The sequence below is a fragment of the Oryza sativa genome, chromosome 5, assembly GCF_034140825.1.
Source record: "Oryza sativa Japonica Group chromosome 5, ASM3414082v1".
NCBI lineage: Eukaryota > Viridiplantae > Streptophyta > Magnoliopsida > Poales > Poaceae > Oryza > Oryza sativa.
The window spans coordinates 29457456-29473625 of NC_089039.1; the positions used below are offsets into that span (position 1 = coordinate 29457456).

The 16170-nt window shown below is 45.5% G+C and overlaps 3 protein-coding genes across 9 annotated transcripts; all 3 read right to left on the minus strand.

The window, feature by feature from the left end:
- Positions 1–3558, minus strand: LOC4339766 (uncharacterized). Of its 6 annotated transcripts, none has more exons than XM_015781963.3 (4): positions 3405–3558; positions 2441–2619; positions 2274–2357; positions 1–1220 (listed from the first exon to the last, which is right to left on the minus strand). In XM_015781963.3, exons 2-4 carry the CDS (start codon positions 2616–2618, stop codon positions 460–462), a joined length of 1023 nt encoding a protein of 340 aa, XP_015637449.1. In that variant the 5' UTR covers position 2619; positions 3405–3558; the 3' UTR covers positions 1–459. The 6 variants fall into 6 exon arrangements, with proteins under 6 accessions (XP_015637449.1, XP_015637446.1, XP_015637448.1 ...); XM_015781960.3 differs by having other exon boundaries at positions 2441–2670; XM_015781962.3 differs by having other exon boundaries at positions 3401–3558.
- Positions 3559–10326: 6768 nt separating this feature from the next.
- Positions 10327–13080, minus strand: LOC9271460 (uncharacterized). Its single transcript, XM_015782720.3, has 6 exons — positions 12873–13080; positions 11936–12360; positions 11774–11826; positions 11614–11651; positions 11111–11525; positions 10327–10823 (listed from the first exon to the last, which is right to left on the minus strand). The coding sequence occupies exons 1-6, from the start codon at positions 12896–12898 to the stop codon at positions 10629–10631; spliced, it is 1152 nt and encodes a 383-aa protein (XP_015638206.1). The 5' UTR covers positions 12899–13080; the 3' UTR covers positions 10327–10628.
- A 249-nt stretch (positions 13081–13329) lies between these two features.
- On the minus strand, positions 13330–15791 carry LOC4339769 (protein trichome birefringence-like 40). 2 transcript variants are annotated; one of them, XM_026025928.2, is made up of 5 exons: positions 15100–15791; positions 14362–14539; positions 14083–14285; positions 13846–14001; positions 13330–13754 (listed from the first exon to the last, which is right to left on the minus strand). In XM_026025928.2, exons 1-5 carry the CDS (start codon positions 15765–15767, stop codon positions 13430–13432), a joined length of 1530 nt encoding a protein of 509 aa, XP_025881713.1. In that variant the 5' UTR covers positions 15768–15791; the 3' UTR covers positions 13330–13429. The 2 variants fall into 2 exon arrangements, with proteins under 2 accessions (XP_025881713.1, XP_015638204.2); XM_015782718.3 differs by having other exon boundaries at positions 14083–14258; positions 15100–15788.
- Positions 15792–16170: the final 379 nt, after the last annotated feature.

Consider the following 16170-nt stretch of genomic DNA (forward strand, 5'->3'; position numbering starts at 1 on the left):
TGAAAAACGAGCCAAGCACTTCCAATAAATATCAATCAGGTAAGATTTTTTTAGGTTCTCTAAGTCAAACAGAAGACACAGCAAAACAAGAGCATCTTTACATTCCAAAACGACACTCCCCTCAACCATACCGAGCTAAATGGAGGCACATCGCATAACTTTGCTTGCAAATCAGAAACCTGTACAACACGTACGTGTCAAGTTCATCATTAGTTCAGCTACCTAGGCCTATCAATTGGGAAAAGAGGGACCCTTTCAGCACAAGCAACAAAGGAGAAAAACTGAAGAAAGCGAATCAACCTAACAACACAGAAATGAAGATAGCCAAACATCCTGCAAAGATCCTAGCAAGATGTTCCATGTGCTGAGACCTTCTCCAGAAAATCCGTGGCCTAATGTGAAGCAGAACTCCACCCCTTCTGCTCCATGACTAACTTAATTAAAAACTTTCAGAAGATCCTACAAGATGTTGGGAACTTGTGCAGAGAGCTTTTCTTGCAATTCTCTGATCTTCCCACAGAGCTCTAGCTTCTGCTCCTTGTAGCTCTGAATCAGGAAATCCTTTCCTTCAATAACTTCCTTCAGATCACAGACCTCCCGCTTGAGCATTTCCACCTTCTCTACCTCTCCCTTCCTTTTCTCAATACCAATATAATGCAGCTCAGGGTCATCAACACTGCTATCAGCATAGCCATTAGCATGCCCATTGGTAGCATCTGATTGCCAATGTCCAGCTTGCAAAGGCTTATCATGAGAGAGTGCTTCCGCAACACAATGGTCTGCAATGATCTTCCTTAGATGCTGAATCTCTCTCTCAGATTCAAAAAGCTCTCGGCTAGCAGCATCCAACTGAGACTGCAAATTGGTGGTCTGCGTCACCTGGACAACAAGAGAGTTCTTAAGATCAACAATCTGAGCTTGCATCTCCGCAATCATCTCATCACGTCTCTTCAGCTGCTGCCTCAGCTTCTGTATAACCTCTCTCTTGTTATAGATGTCAGAACCTGATTCTGAAAAACAGGGAGAGCCAGAACTGTTCGAGTACTGAAATGGTTTACGAGGATCTTCGAGCCGATCAGGTGATGATGTCCACATGACACCACTGTTCTCTTTGCTTGATTCTGGCCCTGGTATCTCCACAAGAAGAAGAGGGGAGAGGTCAGTTGATTTTGGTAGAGGACTCCCAGGAGCCTGCCTGATTTCCACTCCATCTGCAACCGCTGCATACGATAAACCAGCAATAAATATTTCCACCACAAAGGAATAAAGATAAATAGAATTCAAAAGCCAAATTAAGGTATGAAAAGTCTTATACAACTTAGTATGTAAGCGCGCAATACTGGCATGGTCGAAGGCTCCAAGTAATAGCAAATGGACCACAAAGATGTAATCGTGATATGGACAAATATTAAACCCATCCAAAGTTACTAATTGGAATATAGGACATAAATGCAACAGTCTAATAATCATAATCTTTTTCTTCCTTTGTAGATTCCATTGCACAATAAGGAACTTGAACATGAGGTGATAACAATTAACACATTTGACTCTACCCATTCAATCATAGAAAACACTCAGGTATCATCTATTTTGATTCTACCCTCAAATAAAAAGGCGTGTTGTTTACAGGACTATGCACTGAAGATTGAAGAATGAACATAACCAAAAGATATATCAACTTACAAGCAATCAAATATGTGCAGATAAAAAGCAGGCCAAATTTATTAGATATTAGGCCAGACTTTGTATCATTTGGTGTTGAAACTCAGCAAACATTCAGAAGGTTCTAGGTCTGAGTTTCTTATAGAAAAATATGCATCACGTTACCAACTGTAGTAAGTCAGAAACTTAACATACTGAGATTGATGTATGGTCAAGTATAGACATATTCGTATCAAGTATCAACTGGCACTGCAAATAGCATAGTATATGTTTGGATTAGGAAGCTAGCGTATTAGTATGTACTCTCAAATATTTTTTGGGAGAAAAATTGCTGACCATACAGCATTGCAATTATGTTCATAAAAATCTCCCCACTCAAAAAATTTAATCCACCGAGGATAATGGATTCTATATGGTGATTAAAGGGCAGGCTATTCTACTGTGGATAACTATTGACCTGAAATTTTTGGAATCCTAGATAGTCCATATTACAGTTACATATCCTTAGCTCTAAATTTAGTGTCACTTGAAAATTACACACCAAATAACCTGTATTATTCACTGATAAGCGTGACAGAGGCAAAAGAACAGGCTATGTTACAGAAAGGCACCTGACATACAACAGTAGCAGCTTGTTTGGTCATTAAACCGGTAGAGATTCGAGTGCAGATCACATGCCCCAGGCCTTCTTTTTACTGCAATTTTGCAGAGTCAGCAGCACACATAAAGAATATGGACAAAGCGGTCAATGTTACAGCTGTAAATGGGCACATTAAACCTTTGGGCATACTGTTTTGCTTCTTTGCATCGAACATTTGCTTTAATTTGCACCCAAGTCTGACTGACAGTGTGCTAAGTAAAACTCCTCCTGCAACAAGAACCCAGTTTGGTCTGCCTCTTTGGGAGTGATCAACTTTTCCTGCCTTCTGAATGCTCCCATTTTCCTTAGACTTCATCCTAAGATAAAACCAGTTTCTTCAGCCAATTGTACAAAGATACTGGCTTGACCTATATAGGCAGTACAACAATGTATTAAGTGCTAATGCTGCAGTTCCCATACTGACTTAGCAAAATACTACCTCCGTCCCATAATATAAGGGATTTTGGCTATGCAAGCAATTCTATAGCCAAAATCCCTTATATTAAAAAAGACTTGTTTTGCCAATACAATTATGCAACATAAGATTTGAAGCACCTTTTCTAAGAGGGGAACCATACAACCTTAGTGGATGGGTCGGCTACACACATGACAGATACATTTTACTTTGGAAATCCAAATGCTAAAGCTAAATGCATAGGAGTTATTCTTAGTTATATACAGAAAATGGAGGAAGTTGTGTTGCCGTATTAACCCTTGATAATACTCAACTTTGAGTAAATTGACTTTCGATTGAACAAGGCACAGGGCGATTTAGGATCCTATTTAGGTCAATTGGTGAAACATCACCACAACATCCATGATGGCTGGAGGATGGAGCAACAACAATCGATCATATCAAAGGACCACACAATTTACACAAGTTAAACTAGTGAAAGTCGCACCTGCTACAATCATGGTCAATCAATTCACCAATTCCTTCAATCGGAATCGGCAGTGGTACTAGATCATTATGAGTAGAATCCTACCCCGCAATCAAATCCCCACGCCCCTCCGCTGCTCGTAGCCATTAAAATATCGCGAAAAATGGGTTTGGTTTACCCGAATGGATCTGAGGAAGTGACCAAGCGATGTTCTCACCCACCACCAGTCACCAGTCAGTCGCGCACGTCCCCTCCGGCGAGTCGGGCGGCTCGCCCGCGGTCTCCAACGGCGGCCGGCAACCTCTGCCCACCGCGCGGCGCCGTTCCGCCTCCCGCTGCGCTCTCCCCGTGGCGGAGGCCGGTGGATGCGCCTCCAAGGGGAGCGTGGGTTGGGGGGTGGGGGGCGTTGGGCGTGATGGGCCGGATGTCTCTAGGCCCAATAGTCCAATGGACAATACTCAGTACGTGTTATGGGCCGTCATAATGGGCGGGCTGTTGCCACTAATCACATACTTAATGGACTGTCATGTTCTTAACAGGCCTAGATGGGCTATGATAGCGCATTTGTAATCATATGCGAGGCTAGTTTTAAATTGATGAAATTTCATATTAACACCATATTAGTAACATGCTTAGGAGATATGCATACATATGTTGAGATTATAGACATATAATGATTTAATCTATTCCATAAATAAATCATGACATTACAGATGAAAACTAGCATGAACGCATCATTAGATCTACACATGTAAACTACACAGTATAACATGAACAGATCAAATATGCGCAACATATTGAACACGTACCAAGGTGACGAAAAGACCGGCTGCTTGGTCGAAACTTTTCGCAGGTGTCTACGAAGGCACGAAACACGCGAGCGAAGAGGAAGGCGAGCCGTCGCGAACGAACAGGGAGCAGTCGCGCGAAGCGCTTCCCAAAAACCTTATTGCCGCCTTCTCCCGGTGCAGGACGTCAAAGACAGAGGTTCCGGAGACCTGCTCTCCCGATCGCTGGTGCACGCCGGCGAGCGGGATGGAGTAGTCTACGAGCGACGGCGCAGTACAGAGTAGGAGGCAAACCCTAGATTGATTTTGCGTGTGCTGCGTGAAGACGGCAGGTCGGTTTATATAGAGAAGGGTCGCTTGATCAGGGCGCCCGCACGATCTCTACTGCGCGTAACCGAACCGGATAAGTCGCGCGTAACTTATCCGGACTCCACGCCGTTTGCACGCACCGGATTTTTCGGAACGTTTCCAAAACAAAAACGAATCCGAATTTGCAGCAAAACAAAACTGCAAAAGGAGGCTGCATCTGCGCAAGGGTGAGGAGCCAATTTTTCGGACCATTCGACGCGTACGTCGTGCACGCGCGCCGCCTGCCCTGCCCTGCCCTGCCCTGCCAGGCCAGGCGAGGCGAGGCGAGCGAGCGCGCGCGTGTGTTTCCCCTCTTCTCTCCACCACACATGCTTCAAGTGACTAGGAGGGCATCCTCCCTTTTAATAAGGTCCCCCTCTCCTAGAATAAGCAAGGTGGTACTAAACTCCACATGCATGCCATCCCATGAGGTGGGCTTTTGTGATTTTCCAAAGAATTAATCTTCGAGTGGGCTAAGGCCCATTCATTAATTCCAACAATCCCCCACCAAATCTCAAAATCCCACTGAGATTTGCCTTTTCCAATGTACTGTTTATATACCAGCGGTTCGATGGAGACCAATTAAGGTTGAACATCCACCTAGAATTCCAAGCTACACTTACTCACAACTTGAACAATGGACTACGCCTTGAATTGCAAGTCTTGTGCAAGCAAGTTTCACTCAAAGTCTTATCTGGTACTAGACCGTCTGTAGACTACCCCTCGGGTAGAGCGTATAAGTCATACTCCTAGGTCTTTAGTAAGCTTCCTAGAAGATTCACCCAAAATCTTCATAGACTGCGACCAACAGTCAAGCTCACAAAGGTGAGTTCTTTCAAGAATGCTCTGCAGGACAACATCTTTGCTAATTAAAGTCAACAGAACTCATTAAGGCATAGCCAACCTGCCTTGCAGCTCACGAGAGTATATGCATCTTCACTTGGAGAGGGTATATATATTGGTACTCTCCTCTAGTTTATTAATGGTTTGTTCTTCCCAGGATCTAATTCACGGGATCTCCGATCACATAGACTGGGTTACCACCATAGTATAACTCACATGGGTCTCAAACCCATCTCCTTCGATGCATTGTCTATCACATTTCGTGATAGTCCCTTAGTGAAGGGATCTGCCAGGTTTCTCGCTGTTTGGATGTAATCCAACGTTATAACTCCGGAGTTTCTTAATTTCCTGACAGACTTCAATCGTCTTTTCACATGTCTAGACGATTTCATATTATCCTTAGAACTATTCACTTTGACAATTACCGTTTGATTGTCACAGTTCATAAGGATAGCCGGCACCAGTTTTTCAACAACAGGCAGATCCATTAATAGATCACGCAGCCATTCTGCCTCAACAGTAGCAGTATCCAGTGCCGTTAGCTCTGCTTCCATGGTTGACCTTGTCAAAATTGTCTGTTTGCAAGACCTCCATGAAACAGCACCACCACCCAGTGTGAAAACATATCCACTAGTGGCTTTGATCTCATCCACATCAGAGATCCAGTTAGAATCACTATAACCCTCTAGTACCGCAGGATACCTAGTATAGTGAAGCCCCAATTCCACAGTACCTTTCAGATAGCGCATTACTCGCTCAAGCGCACGCCAGTGATCATCTCCCGGATTAGAGGTAAATCGGCTCAACTTGCTCACAGCAAAGGAGATATCAGGCCTAGTTGCACTAGCCAGGTACATCAACGAGCCAATGATTTGGGAGTATTCCAGTTGATTCCTAGCAATTCTCTTGTTCTTGCGAAGCAACAAGCTAGGATCATAAGGTGTTGGAGAAGGCTTACTATCAATGTAGCCAAAGCGATTCAAGATCTTCTCCACATAATGGGACTGCAAGAGTGTAATCCCATTCTCACCTCTAATTAGCTTAATGTTTAAGATAACATCAGCTACTCCCAAATCTTTCATATCAAAATTTTGAGACAAGAATGATTTAACCTCATTTATCACCTCAAGGTTTGTCCCAAATATCAGTATGTCGTCAACATACAAGCACAAAATAACTCCCTCACCCCCACCATGGCGATAGTACACACATTTATCTGCCTCATTGACTGCAAAGCCTGCAGATGTCAATGTTTTGTCAAATTTCTCATGCCATTGCTTAGGAGCTTGTTTCAGACCATACAAAGACTTCAACAATTTGCACACTTTGCCTTCTTGACCTTCAACTACAAACCCATCAGGTTGATCCATATAGATCTCCTCATCCAGCTCTCCATTAAGAAAAGCTGTCTTAACGTCCATTTGATGAACGAGAAGACCATGTGAGGCTGCTAGGGAAAGTAGCACACGAATTGTGGTCAATCTAGCAACAGGTGAGTAAGTGTCAAAGAAATCTTCGCCTTCTTTCTGAGTATAGCCCTTAGCAACAAGCCGAGCCTTGTACTTTTCAATAGTACCGTCAGGCCTAAGCTTCTTCTTGAACACCCACTTGCACCCCACAGGTTTACACCCATAGGGTCGCTCTGTCACCTCCCAAGTCCCGTTAGCGATAATGGAATCCATTTCACTACGGACAGCCTCCTTCCAGTAGTCTGCATCAGGAGATGCATATGCTTCTGAAATTGACTTAGGAGTGTCATCCACGAGGTACACAGTGAAATCATCACCAAAAGACTTAGCCGTCCTTTGTCTCTTACTCCTTCGAGGAGCTTCACTGACATCCTCCTCAGAGACAAGTTCATGTGTATGTTCAGTTTGTTCTGGTGGTGTGATTGAACTGGGAATTATTTCAGAGGGTTGGTTCGAACCACTATGTGTATCCTTCATTGGGAAAAAGCTCTCAAAGAAGGTAGCATCACGAGACTCCATAATTGTACCAACATGCATGTCCGGTACCTCGGATTTAACTATTAAAAATCTATAGGCAATGCTATGATGAGCATATCCCAGAAAAACACAGTCCACAGTCTTAGGTCCAAGTTTGTGCTTCTTCGTTATTGGTACATTGACTTTCGCCAAGCACCCCCATGTGCGCAAATAAGAAAGTGATGGTTTTCTACCAATCCATATCTCATATGGTGTTTTGTCCTTATTTCTGTTAGGAACTCTGTTTAACACATGATTTGAGGTCAACAATGCCTCCCCCCACCATGCCTTAGGCAGTCCCGCGGTGTCCAACATGGCATTCACCAAGTCAGTCAGTGTGCGGTTCTTCCTTTTAGCAATCCCATTAGACTCAGGAGAATAGGGAGGCGTCCTCTCATGTATGATGCCATGTTCCTCACAGAATAAGTCAAACTCGTTCGAGAAAAACTCTCCACCACGATCAGACCTAAGCCTTTTTATCTTTCTGTCAAGTTGATTTTCAACTTCTGCCTTATAAATTTTAAAATAGTCTAGAGCCTCGTCTTTCGTTTTCAACAAGTACACATAGCAAAATCTAGTAGCATCATCAATGAATGTCATGAAATATCGTTTTCCACCCTTCGTCAACACCCCATTCATTTCACAAAGATCTGAATGTAGGAGTTCTAGTGGTGCCAAGTTTCTCTCCTCGGCAGCCTTGTGAGGCTTGCGAGGTTGCTTCGATTGCACACAACTATGGCACTTAGAACCTTTGACAATGGAAAACTTAGGAATTAAACACATGCTGGAAAGCCGAGACATCAAGCCAAAATTAATATGACATAAACGTGAATGCCAAACATTAGCCTCATCATCCACACTGCCACAAATATGGTTCACAGACTTATTGCAGAAATCAGAAAGGGAAAAGCGGAACAGGCCTCCGCACTCATAACCTTTACCAATAAAATATCCATGTTTAGACACGACTACTTTATTAGACTCAAAAACCAACTTAAATCCGTCTCTAGTCAGACGGGAGCCACTAACAAGATTCCTGTCGATAGAAGGGACATGCTGCACGTTCTTCAGCTGCACGATCTTTCCCGAAGTAAACTTTAGATCTACCGTGCCAACACCATGAACAGAAGCATGTGACCCATTCCCCATTAGGACGGTGGAACCCCGTGCGACCTGATAAGAAGAAAACAATGAGATGTCAGCACAAACATGTACATTGGCCCCAGTATCAACCCACCAATTAGTAGATTGATTAACTGAAAAAACAGTAGGTAAATTACCATACCCGCTTCCATCTCCAGTGTTGCCAATGGTCACATTAGCAGACTTAGAAGTCTGCCCTGCAGGTGCCTTCATCCCCTTGCGCTGTGAACACTTCCTAGCCAGATGACCAACTTGGCCACACACAAAGCAAGTCCTCTCATCCTGATTAGGATTGTTGTTGTTCTTCTTCTGCTTCTTGAAGTTGGTGGTCTGCTGAGCTTTGTATTTCCCCTTGCTCTTGTTCTGGGCCTTGTGCACAACATTGGCACTGGACTGCCCACCATCGTCCTTAGACGCGGCATCTTTTTCCCGAGCTTTCTCCTCAACATCAAGAGACGCAATCAACCCCTCAACGGAGTATTCCTGTCTCTTGTGTTTGAGTGCAGTACCGAAACTCCTCCAAGATGAAGGTAGTTTTGCAATAATGCACCCGGCCACAAATTTGTCGGGTAAGACACACTTAAGGAGTTCGAGTTCCTTAGCCATGGTTTGTATCTCATGAGCCTGTTCGACTACAGAACGGTTGTCAGCCATTTTGTAGTCATGAAACTGCTCCATGATATACAGATCATTGCTAGCATCAGTAGCACCGAATTTAGTATTCAGTGCATCCCACAACTCGTTAGCGTCGGTCATATGCATATACACCTCGACCAGACGATCGCCAAGAACGCTAAGAATGCATCCCACAAAGAGAGTAGTGGCTTCCTCGAATTGCTTCTGCTGTTCAGCAGTAAGAACTCCTTCAGGTTTGCCAGTACTCACCCAGAAGCATTTCATAGCTGTCAGCCACAGAGTGACCCTGATCTGCCATCTCTTAAAATGCACACCGGTGAATTTATCCGGCCTCAGTGCATCGGCAAAACCAGCCATAGTAAAATCACAGTGCCTATAATAAGGTTTTTGGATTGTTTAGATTATAGACATATAATGATTTAATCTATTCCATAAATAAATCATGACATTACAGATGAAAACTAGCATGAACGCATCATTAGATCTACACATGTAAACTACACAGTATAACATGAACAGATCAAATATGCGCAACATATTGAACACGTACCAAGGTGACGAAAAGACCGGCTGCTTGGTCGAAACTTTTCGCAGGTGTCTACGAAGGCACGAAACACGCGAGCGAAGAGGAAGGCGAGCCGTCGCGAACGAACAGGGAGCAGTCGCGCGAAGCGCTTCCCAAAAACCTTATTGCCGCCTTCTCCCGGTGCAGGACGTCAAAGACAGAGGTTCCGGAGACCTGCTCTCCCGATCGCTGGTGCACGCCGGCGAGCGGGATGGAGTAGTCTACGAGCGACGGCGCAGTACAGAGTAGGAGGCAAACCCTAGATTGATTTTGCGTGTGCTGCGTGAAGACGGCAGGTCGGTTTATATAGAGAAGGGTCGCTTGATCAGGGCGCCCGCACGATCTCTACTGCGCGTAACCGAACCGGATAAGTCGCGCGTAACTTATCCGGACTCCACGCCGTTTGCACGCACCGGATTTTTCGGAACGTTTCCAAAACAAAAACGAATCCGAATTTGCAGCAAAACAAAACTGCAAAAGGAGGCTGCATCTGCGCAAGGGTGAGGAGCCAATTTTTCGGACCATTCGACGCGTACGTCGTGCACGCGCGCCGCCTGCCAGGCGAGGCGAGGCGAGCGCGCGCGTTTCCCCTCTTCTCTCCACCACACATGCTTCAAGTGACTAGGAGGGCATCCTCCCTTTTAATAAGGTCCCCCTCTCCTAGAATAAGCAAGGTGGTACTAAACTCCACATGCATGCCATCCCATGAGGTGGGCTTTTATGATTTTCCAAAGAATTAATCTTCGAGTGGGCTAAGGCCCATTCATTAATTCCAACAACATAAACATCATATTTTGGCTACTATAATCAAATTGATCAATACCACTACTAATAGTTACCCCACCGAATCATGTTTTTATCAAATCAATCGACAGGAGACTTCACATTAGCAATGACAGTATTAATTGGGACTTAAAAATCAAGAACAAGAACAATGATAACAAAACTGAAGAGCCAGTACATGACACTTGATACACATTGACCCCTGGAAACAAAACCGTGAAACAGAATATCACATACGCTGGTCATCCTCAAGAGTAATGATATGCCTTCACTGCACCATTGATGCTGGCATGGCATGAACCCTTCTCTAGCATAAAAACCGCGTTATAGCCACTCCCTGGACATGGCAATTGCTCAGGGTTGTGTTTCGCCTTGGTGGTGGATTTCGCGAGGAAGCCTGTCTTTGCAAGTTATGCGCAGCTCCTCCACCAAATCCACTTCTGCTCGCCTTTCTGCTGCCTTTCGCCTCGGCGTTGATCTTCGCAATCCAACTCCTTTCCTTGTCCTTGAACTTATCATGGTCTCAAGTTCCTTTTTTCGATCATGCCACTTTAGCCATGAAGACAGAATAAGTACTTCAAGTTAATGTCAATTCAGGTAGCAGCATATTAAAGCATGTGGAAGATTGCAAGAAACAAAGTCAAAACAGTGAATGGGAACCACATCTGGGACTTTATTTGGGAACGATATTGCTTTGAATTATTATGACACTAGTGCCCAAATTGTTGCCTTAGCTATGCGAAGAAGAGTAGCACAAATATTAGCAATAGGATGCAAATTTCTGCATATGTGGGCTTGTTCATGCAGTGCAATCAATTTTAGGGCATGGCCGTTACCTTGGTTAATCTCTCCTTGAGTTTTGGTCTTGTAGATACTACCACTCGTGTCGGCTGAGCATCTGATTTTCGCAGAACCAACTTCTGATGTTGCAGCTTTTTTATCCCTCTAGTTTGTAGTTTACTTCTCTCTGCTGCCTGAAGCTTCTTGGCTACAATTTTCGCCTCTGCCTTTTCAAGCTTCTTCATTATTCTTTCCCTCTCTTTATTCCATAGGAACATTGATATCATCTCAGACTTTATCCTGTCATAGCTATCCCAATCCAGCTTATCTTGGCAGTAGTCACCATATTTTGCTGCTTCTGCAATGCTATTTGACCATATGCGAAGAACCTCCTGTCTTGCTTTGACAGCCACCATTCGCCTCTCCCAGATCTTTCTCAATGCAGCACCTATTTTGTCTTTGCTTGCTTGTCTGAAACAGGATCAGCCATCGATTGCTTCAGAGTATGCATAGACATGTTTTATATGCATCCATCTAGGTAGCAGAAACACGCATTTACCTATGCAATTGTCGATGTCCTAGCATTTTCTTCCTAACCTGGGAATATTAAAGAAAACAAAATAACTTGAATTGAATTTATGTAGACAATTCACAGTCCATAGCCAAGTAGGCCTTTGGCAGATACAAGTGTCATGTGAAGGTTTCTTACATGACATCACCTTGGGATCTCTAAGAGCCTCGGTAGTCCTTCGCTTGATGAGTTCCTTGTGCTCTACAGGTGAATGAGAGACTCTCATTGTATTGTAATAAGAGACTGCGTATCCACTCATTCTAATGTTAAATGTACTGAGGCAAAAAGGACAGAAAGAGCTTGGTCATACCTTTGCTTAGTTTCCTCCCCTTTGTCCAGGGAACCTTTCCCTTGTTCGCTGCACCAATCTTCCGTCTTCTTTCAATTTCCTTCATCGACAAACCAGTAGTATAAGCATCAGCCTGTAGAGTTGATGGCTGACAAGGTGAATGTTCTTGCACTAGCTTCTTCACATCCCTCTTTCTTGTCGATGGCTGTAAGCAAGAGGAATGATGGGAACAGTGTTCATCCATGTCATGGACCAAATGTTTGTAAGCTTCTTGTTTCAATGATGACCGCGGCAAAATGAATTCCCGATAGTGGATTAATCGATTGTGTTCTCGAAATCTGTTTTGTTGTAGAACTAACTCCAACGCTGCACAGTACTTATAGTATGAGAATTTGATTCTTGAAGATGAGCCAGCACCATACTCAGAGGTCATAGAAGGCACCACCCTGTATATACAAATTTTATTTACAGAAGTGAATGTTAGCTTTGATCTACAGGATTGAATGTTAACTTGCAGTAAGGACCGTGTAAACTGGAAAACTAGGGAAAAGATTAATCAATCAACATGAATACATGATACTCCTATCTGTGAGTGTAACATGAGCTAAATACCCCCACCCCCAAAAAAAACATTTTTTTTCAAGCTTTCTATAAATTCATAAATTGCTTCACATACAATGTGGAACCCAAATGAGTTTTACGATTTATTAGCTGCATTTATGTGGTATTGGATCAAAATTTCGAATGGAACAGAACTCCTAGTGCAGATGGAAATATTGGCATCGTGCACTGAAGTAGTATAAAATGTTACAGACTTAGAGTGAGTTGTTTCTAGTGCCAGATGCGTTATTGATTAGGGCCAATTTCTCGAAAACGCTCACCTGAGCTATGCCACATTACCACATTGGACAAAAATAGGCGAAAAAAAGAGATGACATTAGAAAGCCATGGGCATTACCTAGCACAATGGACGGCCGCCGCCATGGTTTTGCGGCCTTGCACCGCAGCACTCTGTTGCTGTTTCGAATCACCTGGGATGGGAAGATGCTTCAAAAAGAACAAAAGAACAAATCAAGTGAGGGCGGGAGAGATGCGGGATGAAGCGAGCAGGGAGGAGAGGAGGAGAGCAGCCACATCGTCGACCAAGAAAGAAGGTGCGCGAGTGCGAATGGGGATGAGAGGACGATGACCTTATCCCTTCTCCTCGTTCGTGTGCTCGTCTAAGCCCACGAGATGATGGTCCTACTAGCTACATTGTCGGCCCACAAGAGGATGGGCCTCCTTGCTACATTGTCGGCCCACAAGAGGATGGGCCTACTACAAAGGCGGCCCACTGGATCGGATTTGCTGAAACAGGAGCTCACCGGCGTCACTGCTCGTGTTTTGTGGTGTTGAGTTCGTTCAGCACACAAAAATTCACAAGACAAAAAACGAGGAGTTTCAGCAACAATTAATCCTATATATACATGCATGATGCATCAATGGCGCATCGACAATGGAGAAGAAGAGATGATCTCAGGATCGAAGCGAGGTCCAGGAGGCAAAGAGGAGAAGGTTCCACGTGTCAGGCAGCCCGGGCAGGCACCAGTGGCTGCAGTCGGCGTACGATCCCGGCTGCCGCCTCTGCTCCGGCGTCAGCAGCTTCCCTCCCCTGACCGTGAACACTGACGGGTGCGCGTCTCGCCGGAGCTCCGACAGCCGGGTGATGTCCAGGTACCCCACCGCCGTCCTCGCCCTCCTCACGTTCCTCTCCACGATCGACACCATCCCTCTCGGGAACGCCTCCACGTACTCCTCCGCCCTCGCCATCGGAGCCGTCTCGTTGTAGCACCAGTTCTTGCTGTGCCAATGCCAATCATGTCATTGTTTTCCAATGTTAAGATCAAGTAATTAAGCTGATAATCAGTTGAAATTCGATCGAGTTTACGAACTTCTTGTGCTCGGGGGAGATGCTGCGGAAGAACACCATGGTCTTGTGAGAGTCCACGTTTCGATCGAGCCACCGCGTCCATGTCCGGAGCGCGCGGTTGAAGGCTTCCTCCGCTCCCATCTCCACCTTCTTCCCGTTCCTCTCCAGGTGATCCCACCTGCAATGCAGTAGTCGTCAAGTCTGTGTCAAGCCATGGACGCGGATGATTTTGATGAGGTCTGGAGCTGAGAAGCCTTACGCCCTGAACTTGCCGGTGTGCGTCCACCAGTGGCCCGTGTTGAACACCAGCACGTCGGCGGCGGCGAGCCGGCGATACGTCGTCGCCGGGAGGCGGTCCAGCTTCAGCACCCTGGTCTGGTCGTCGAGGTCCACCAGGAACGGGCTCCAGTAGAACTCCACCGTGCAGTTGTAATCCTGTCCGTGATCGCAAAAAAAGTTCAACTGAATTTCGGTTTGATTTGCTGATGAGTAGTAGTAAAATGCAAAAGTTTTTTTTTTTTGGTTTGTCTTTAGTTACCAATGCTTGGAAGATCTTGTGGTCGGCGCTGGCGTCGTCGACGGTGGCGCGTGAGCGGTCGGGCGCCGCGGCGTAGAGGATGCAGGCGAGCGACTCCCACATGTTGCGGTTGAGCGAGTCGCCGACGAGCACCACTCGCTTGTCCCGGCACTGCTCCAGCATCTCCCCACCACGCAGCCTGATAAAAAAGTGAAGCATTATTCAGTGCGACGTGTGCGATTTGCAGAGGATTACTCATGGAGAATCAACACGATTATTCCGGTCGGAATGATGCACCGGAGGAATCAGGAACAGTGACCGTGGTTGGTTGTCATGTGTGCAACTAGTGTCAACTATGTGTTTCAAAGTGAAAAATAATTAATTACTGCCATAACACTAGTAGTACTATGCACAGGGCACTGTCAGAGCTGTGTTCCCAACTCAAAAGCAACGCACATCGTCACAAGTTGACAACTTTACCCACTTTTCATTTACCTTTTGTATCCAAGAACGGGCCCTGAGACAGTGCGACTTGCACGGGCTTGTTCATTTTAGCCATCGATTACGACTGTGTCACAGGGGATACACACACACAACGGAGAGCATTCATGAACGATTCATGCGCATTTCAAAAACAAATCAGATTCAGAATCTACTAAAGAGACCAGCTTTAGTTTGTCTGTCCAGGATTTAAAACAAAATGAAGAGAAATTTCAAAAAGGCAGAAGAGATGCAAGGTAGGTAGCAGTGGCCACGCACCTGAGAGCGGCGGCGCACCGCCTGGGCTGCCACCGCCAGTGCTCGTAGCCGGAGTCCGGCCGGCCGTTCCTCCGGCAGGTGACCTGGTCGCTCAAGAAGGGGCACTCCCCGGCGTCGTAGAGCGGATAGCCGGCCGGGTCGTACACCCAGCTGCCGTCGAACAGGTCGCACCGGACTTCATCCTGGGCCGGCGCCGGCGAGCCATCGGAAGCAGCAGCAGTAGCTGGGCTCGGCGCAGGTGCAGCAGCAATAATGGCAATGCGGTCGGGCGGCAATGAGATTGAGGACGCCTCGTCCGGTCGCTTGACGGGCTCCGGGTCGTCTTGGGAGAAGAGGAGGGCGCGGGAGAGGAGGAAGAGCGAGAGGCAGCCGAGGGCGGCGCCGGCGAGGCGCTTGCGGGTGGCCATGGAGGGTGGTTTCAGCTTCAGGGGATCCATTGCTAGCTTAGCTCCAACTGCTACTTCACCGGCTGCTCTGCCTCTGCCACTGCACTTTTCACTGGGATGGATGTACACATCTGCAACTCGGTAGTAGCAGTGTATATACTGGAGTGGTACTACTAAACCATAAAAAGAAAAGGAAAACTCAAAACTGAAAAACAAAATTTGGAATGTGTTGGTTGAGTTGTTGCTACATGGAGGATGAAGCCAAGCCCCCAAGCAGTGCATTGTTTGGTTGGTTTTGCATCTATTTTTATGTAGTTATGAACTAGTATGTGGAGTGGACGAGTGGTTGCGTTTGGGGGCTTGCTGCTGTCTGTTTGTTCCCTCTTCCTTTGCCACTGACACTGTGTGTGTGGATCTTATCTGAGCTTAGCTCTGGGACTTGCCATGTGCCAGCAAACTGAAATCAAATGTATTACTCCAGCAGCTAGTATCCAATTCAACAGATTGTTTCAAACTCAACTTTTTTAAAAAAAACTAAACCGGCAGGAGAACTGCTAATTATATTTTTAATAAGTAGGAGCAAAGACCCTAGACGGGTTACAAGAGAAGAGTTTCAAACTCAACTTTGTAGTACATATCTTCCTCTTATTCTTAAAAAAAAAGTGAACTTTGTACAGATTGGAAT

Excerpts from the sequence above, each read along its gene's own strand:
- LOC4339766 (XM_015781963.3), bottom strand. The coding sequence starts at position 2,618 with ATGAAGTCTAAGGAAAATGGGAGCATTCAGAAGGCAGGAAAAGTTGAT. Across the intron at positions 2,358-2,440 it reads GCAAAACAGTATGCCCAAAG|TAAAAAGAAGGCCTGGGGCA; the intron begins GTTTAATGTGCC and ends GCAAAATTGCAG. Across the intron at positions 1,221-2,273 it reads CTGCTACTGTTGTATGTCAG|CGGTTGCAGATGGAGTGGAA; the intron begins GTGCCTTTCTGT and ends TATCGTATGCAG.
- LOC9271460 (XM_015782720.3), bottom strand. The coding sequence starts at position 12,898 with ATGGCGGCGGCCGTCCATTGTGCTAG. Across the intron at positions 12,361-12,872 it reads GCGGCCGTCCATTGTGCTAG|GGTGGTGCCTTCTATGACCT; the intron begins GTAATGCCCATG and ends TTGTATATACAG. Across the intron at positions 11,526-11,613 it reads GGACATCGACAATTGCATAG|ACAAGCAAGCAAAGACAAAA; the intron begins GTAAATGCGTGT and ends ATCCTGTTTCAG.
- LOC4339769 (XM_026025928.2), bottom strand. The coding sequence starts at position 15,767 with ATGCACTGCTTGGGGGCTTGGCTTCATCCTCCATGTAGCAACAACTCA. Across the intron at positions 14,286-14,361 it reads ACAAGATCTTCCAAGCATTG|TTGAACTTTTTTTGCGATCA; the intron begins GTAACTAAAGAC and ends ACCGAAATTCAG. Across the intron at positions 13,755-13,845 it reads ATCTCCCCCGAGCACAAGAA|CAAGAACTGGTGCTACAACG; the intron begins GTTCGTAAACTC and ends GCATTGGCACAG.